Source organism: Myotis davidii, unplaced genomic scaffold (assembly GCF_000327345.1).
Source record: "Myotis davidii unplaced genomic scaffold, ASM32734v1 scaffold1561, whole genome shotgun sequence".
Lineage (NCBI taxonomy): Eukaryota > Metazoa > Chordata > Mammalia > Chiroptera > Vespertilionidae > Myotis > Myotis davidii.
Window position 1 is genome coordinate 55,974 of NW_006291530.1, and position 5,896 is coordinate 61,869.

The 5,896-nt window shown below is 40.3% G+C and overlaps 1 protein-coding gene across 1 annotated transcript; it reads left to right on the plus strand.

The window, feature by feature from the left end:
• Nucleotides 1–2,665: 2,665 nt before the first annotated feature.
• Nucleotides 2,666–3,863, plus strand: LOC107183256 (arachidonate 12-lipoxygenase, 12S-type-like). The gene is made up of 2 exons (XM_015564711.1): nt 2,666–2,705; nt 3,552–3,863. The coding sequence occupies exons 1-2, from the start codon at nt 2,667–2,669 to the stop codon at nt 3,831–3,833; spliced, it is 321 nt and encodes a 106-aa protein (XP_015420197.1). The 5' UTR covers nt 2,666; the 3' UTR covers nt 3,834–3,863.
• Nucleotides 3,864–5,896: the final 2,033 nt, after the last annotated feature.

Below are 5,896 nucleotides of genomic sequence, written 5' to 3' on the forward strand. Positions count from 1 at the left end.
CAACGGCATGGATGGAACTGGAGAGCATTATGCTAAGTGAAATAAGCCAGTCAATGAAGGAAAAATACCACATGATCTCACTTATTCATGGATAATAGAGACCATTATAAACTTTTGAACAATAATATATACAGAGGCAGAGCTGCCTCAAAAAGATTGTCAAACTGCAGCGGGAAGGCTGGGGAGCGTTGGGGGGCAGGGGGTAGGGGGGAAGAGATCAACCAAAGGACTTGTATGCATGCATATAAGTATAACCAATAGACTTAAGACACTGGGGGATAGGGGAGGCTAGGGGACTGTCTAGGGCGGGGGGAAAAATGGACACATATGTAATACCCTTTGTAATACTTTAAGCAATAAAAACAAAATAAAAAATTTAAAAAAATGAAATGTTGCCATCTGCCACAGTATAGATGGACCTGGAAGGTATTATGGAATACAATGCACCTGTAAAAAGAAAAAGAAAAAAAAAGATCTCTTACCATTTGGGACAGCATGGATAGGCCTGGAAAATATTATACTAAGTGAAATAAGCCAATCTGAGAAAGACAAATATCACATGATCTCACTTATTTGTGGAATCTAATGAACAAAATAAATTGACAAACAAAATAAGGCCCAAAGCATGGAGACAAGGAAAGACTGACATACCTGGATGTGGGGTTGGGGAGACAAGAGGAGATAAAACGAAGAACTTTTATACTTATATGCATAGCCCATGGACATGGGCAACAGGGTAGTGAAGATCTGGGAGGTGGATAGGGGCTTAGAGGAGGGGAGAAAATGGGGAATGGGAGATACCTGTAATACTATCAACAATAAAAATATATTAAATAAATAAACAGAAACAAACTCAAAGATACAGAGAACATTTTGATGGTTGCCAGATGGAAGGAGGTTGGGAGGATGCGTGATAATGGGGAAAGGATTAAGATGTGCAAACTGCCAGTTATAAAGACAGTCACAGGGATGTAAGGTACAGTATGGCTAATACAGTCAATAATATGGGTGATAACTATATATGGTGTCAGATGGGTACTAGGCTTAGCAGGGTGATTACCCTATAAGTTATGTTAATATCTGATCAATATGTTGCACATCTGAAACTGATATATTACATGTCAACTGTAATTGAAAAATTAAAATTATTTTTTAAAAGGACTGAATTCATTTAAAAAGTGGATGAATTTCCTTCTTCCCTGAAATCAATTTTTTAAAGTGTTATTGAGCACCTCTTATACTCCAGGTACTGAGGTAATAAGTGATATAAACAGAGATTTTGCCCTTAAGGTGTTTCTAGTCTAGGTTGGAGACAAATATGTAAAATATAAATGCACTGTTATGTTACTATAAAGAAAGAATTCTGTACAAGGCGTTGTGGCACCCAAAGCTAGGAGGGGTGGGTTTACCTTGGGGAAACAGAAAAGGCTTCTCAGGGAAAGTAACTTGAACAGAGTCTTGAAATTTGAGTAGGCAAAGGGAGTAGAGGAGGACTGGGAGAGGGGAGGCATCCTGGGCAAATAGGCAACAAGAGTTTCAGAGAGATGGTAAATTTTAAGGAAATTCATGAGGCTGGGACCAGGAAGAGGTAAGTGATGTGGTGGGAAAGAAACAGGAGGCCCATGAGGAGACACGTGGGGTGTGCTGGGGAGAGATTACAAGGGCCTGCAACAAGGCAGTGTTAGCAGGAATAGAATTGGAGGAGAGTAAGATAGGTGCTAAGGAAGAGGAAGAATCCATTTTCAACTCGTGCTGATAGAAGAATGTGAGAGAGGGCAGAAGAGCAAGAGGGGGAGAAAGCTTGATCCAGTGTGATGCCCTGGTTCCTGGCTCAGGCAACCGGCTATAGGATGGTGTCATTTACTGAGAGGTGGGACTCATAAGGAGTGGAAAGATTGGGGAATAGGATAAACCTGCTCTCTGACAAACCAAGTTTGGGGTGCCTCTTGGAGTTATGATAGAGGGTAGTTTATGGCCCAGTTAATGGTCCACTGCTTTGTATATGAGAAAACATTAATGTCTTGAGTGTCCCTCAAGAAGTTCCTTCTCCTTGTCTATGAGAGGAGTAGAGGTGGTGAAGGGGAGGGACCAAAGTTGAGTCTGGAAAGGGAGGCTGTGGTAACCCACTGTCCCTGGGGGTAGAGTCCTCTGCTGGAAAAACTTAGAGGTGATGATGTAGGGAAAAGCATCGAACCTGGATTCTGCCAATAAAGCTGACCATTAGGAGATGGTGGGGAAAGGAGCTTGGGCAGCCTGACAAAGGGAGAGCTTGGCATACCTGTGCTACAGAATCAACTGGCATACTTAGTCCTAAAACTTCCTGACACAGACAAGCTGCAGGTCTCTAGGGAAGACTCCTTTCATGGGGTCTTAGTCCTCCCTGTAAAATAAGAGAACTTGAACTTGATGTTCTGGTGCTTCCTTCAGTTCAGCCACTGGGACTCAGGTACTGACATGGGCTAATGGCAAGAAAAGACAGTGACTGTCTTTACATTCTTCCCCTTTGCCTTGGCCATGGGGAAGAACGCTTTCAACTCTAACGATGGGTACATTCCTCTTTCCTTAGAAAGGTTCCATTTTTCAGGCTGATTCTACTGGATGGGATCCCAGCCAATGTGATCCAAGGAGAGAAGCAGTACCTGGCTGCACCCCTTGTCATGCTGAAGATGGAAGCCAGTGGGAAGCTGCTACCCATGGTCATCCAGGTGAGGTATCCTGGGTATCCCATTCCCAACACTGCCCCGTGTTCATCCCCAATGTCTGCCAAGGGACAAAGACAGCAGGCTCTGGTCACCCACCCCTGCCTCATTCAGTGACACCTGTCCTTGTATCCAATATCTCCTTTATACCTGACAGCCTACTTACTACTCACCTAAAACTGCCTTTTTGAGAGTCAGAATGTTCTCTGTTGGTTCTCACCATAAGGCTCCTTAATCTCTTTTTGACCTATGATTCTGTGGAATATTCCTTTTTCTTAGACGTATTTTCTCCCTTGGTTTTAATGTTTTCACTCTTACTGTTCTCATCAGTCAGTTGGTAAGAACTGTCATTTATCTCACATGTCCAGCTTTTCCTTCCTATATTACCATCCTAACTCACACCCTCATCAAGTTTCTGTCATACTGGACCAGTGATGGCGAACCTATGACACGCGAACTCATTTTTTTGGTCGGTTTTTCTTTGTTAAATGGCATTTAAACATATAAAATAAATATCAAAAATATAGGTCTTTGTTTTAACATGGTTGCAAATATCAAAAAATTTCTATATGTGACACAGCACCAGAGTTAAGTTAGGGTTTTTCAAAATGCTGACACGCCGAGCTCAAAACGTTCGCCATCACTGGTCTAGACACTTCTAATTCCTCCTGCTTTGAACCTGACCATCGTGGCACTGACACTTCCCCACAACACTTGAGGATGAGTGGAAGGGCCTTCATTCCTCCTCCTATATTATAATCCCTGGAGACAATCTTAGTCACCAGTGTTTCCCCAGAATAATAAGCAGTTTTTAACAGGATGAAGCCAGTGAATGCTTAACTCCTGTTTCAGATCCAGCCTCCCAGCGCCAGCTGCCCCACCCCACCACTGTTCCTGCCCGCAGATCCTCCACTTGCCTGGCTCCTGGCTAAGTCCTGGGTCCGAAGCTCAGATTTCCATGTTCATGAGCTCCAGTATCACTTGCTGCACACTCATCTGCTGGCTGAGGTTATTGCTGTGGCCACCATGAGGTGCCTCCCAGGACTGCACCCTGTCTACAAGGTACATCCTCTACCCTCCATGTCCCACCTCCCTGACATCCCAGAGGAAGGAAACAACGCAACAATTCTCTAGGATTTAAAAAGCATAAGCCACCTGTTTGGGAAGAAGTTAACAAAGCTTCTTCTAATTGAATGAGTGTCCATGTTATTGTAATAAAAAAATCTTTATAGCAATTTGTAAACAGACAAGGGGAAATTATTGTGTCAGGATCTTGCAACTTGTGGCTGGCTGTATTTCTAATTTTAAAATTATTTTGAGATAATCATAGGCTCTCATGCAGTTTGAAGAAATATCAGAGAGGTGCTATCTATTTTACTAAGTTACTTAGCAAATATTCAGCACTTATTGTAAGGCACCTGGTATTCTCCAGCAGAGTCTGCTGTAGAGCAGGAATATAATTTGATAAAAGTATTGCTCTGCTTTCAAAGAGCGAGCATTTAACTTGCAAGACAAATGGTAGAAATGAAAAATAAGCAGAGAACAGAATCTGGAGTTAGAAATCAAAAGAGCAAGCAATAAACACTATATTTTTGATGGAGAATGTTCCACCACAACTTAGAATTCTTTAAGTAGAAGGTCAAAGGGACAAAAGACCAGCCCAAGTGGTTATTTAACCTGCTTAATGAGAGGTGCATGACATGGTAGTAAGATCAATGGAAAGGAAAATGCAAAGACTTTGTGATGAGAGGAAATAGTTGCAGCATGCCTGGGTACAAGACTGGAGAGAAAGCTCAGAGGTCTGAGCTGCTGCAACAACTAGGCCACCCAGTAGTACAGTTGTAGTGATCCAGAAATATTGTAATTTTATACAGTAGTGAGCCTAGAATCTACTGCTAAACAGAAGGCAGCAAAAATAGCCTTTGCTAGCCTAAAAAACATTTCTGAAATCGTGATGACACTAGCAGCAGGAGCAAAAATGGCACAAGCTTATAAACCAGAACAATTGTCAGGAAAAATACATTCAGCAGAAGCCCATTTTGAAGTCAAAGATGTTATGTTCAGTTTTAGGTACATGGAGTTTGTAGTGGTAGCAAGATATGTGAGTACATGCTATGTAGACCAAGCATGTCAAATTCAAAGGCTAACACGGGCCAAATAAACAAGGTTTAAGTTTATGTGGGCTGCAAAAAAAAACAAAAAACAAGAAAAACAAAAGCTTTAATTTTCATAGAAATGTAGATTTATTTCAAATAGTATAGTATAAAAAAAAAAGCAATGATATAATTAATGTTTTCTTCCTGACACTTGACATCTCTTCTCTGCTACTATCTTTCCTACTTCGGGGGAAATCTTGTTTGCAGTGATTATTTTCAAAACTGACCCAAGGTGAATATCACTAATTCTGGATCTGACAGGAGACTTATTTCCTTTCATAACTGTAAATAACTGCTCACACAGATAAGTACTTCCAAACATGGAAATAATTTCATATGCGAATTTTCGAGTATTTTCAAACCTGGCAGGTAAATATTTGTAAAATTCAGGCACGCCAACTTCACTGAATTTTGCCTTCAAATCTGAATTGCACTGGATCTCAATTACCTCCATTTGCATTTGATTAGGTACTAAGTCTATATATTTATTGAAAATTGAAGAAAACAAAGAAAACTTGTCCTCCAAAAATTTAAAATCTGCAAACCTTGTTTCAAATTCAGTTCTAAGGCTTAAAATTTTTTCTGCGTATTTTTGATATGACGCAGTTTCACCTAAACTTGATTTGTTCATGTTGCATGTTGGAAAGTGCGTTAAATCTTCATTTTTCAACTGCTTTTCCCAAAGAACTAGCTTACATTTAAATGCTTTGACTTGGTCACACATGTTTGTAATAATCTGATCTCTTCCTTGCAATTTTAAGTTTAAATCATATAAATGTTTTGTGATATCAACCATGAAGGATAAATCCTGCAACCATATTGTGTCAAAAAATAGGCTTGTGTCTTGATTTTTAGTTATTAAGAACTGACATATTTCTTCTTTCAAGTCCCAGAATTGTTTAAGAACCTTGGAGCAGGATAGCCAACGTACCTCATAGTAGCACAAGCCGGAATATTCGCTGTACTAATTTACTTAAGAAAGCAGAGAACTGTGGCTGATTAAAGCTTCGAGATCTTATGAAATTGATAATTTTTTTTTAA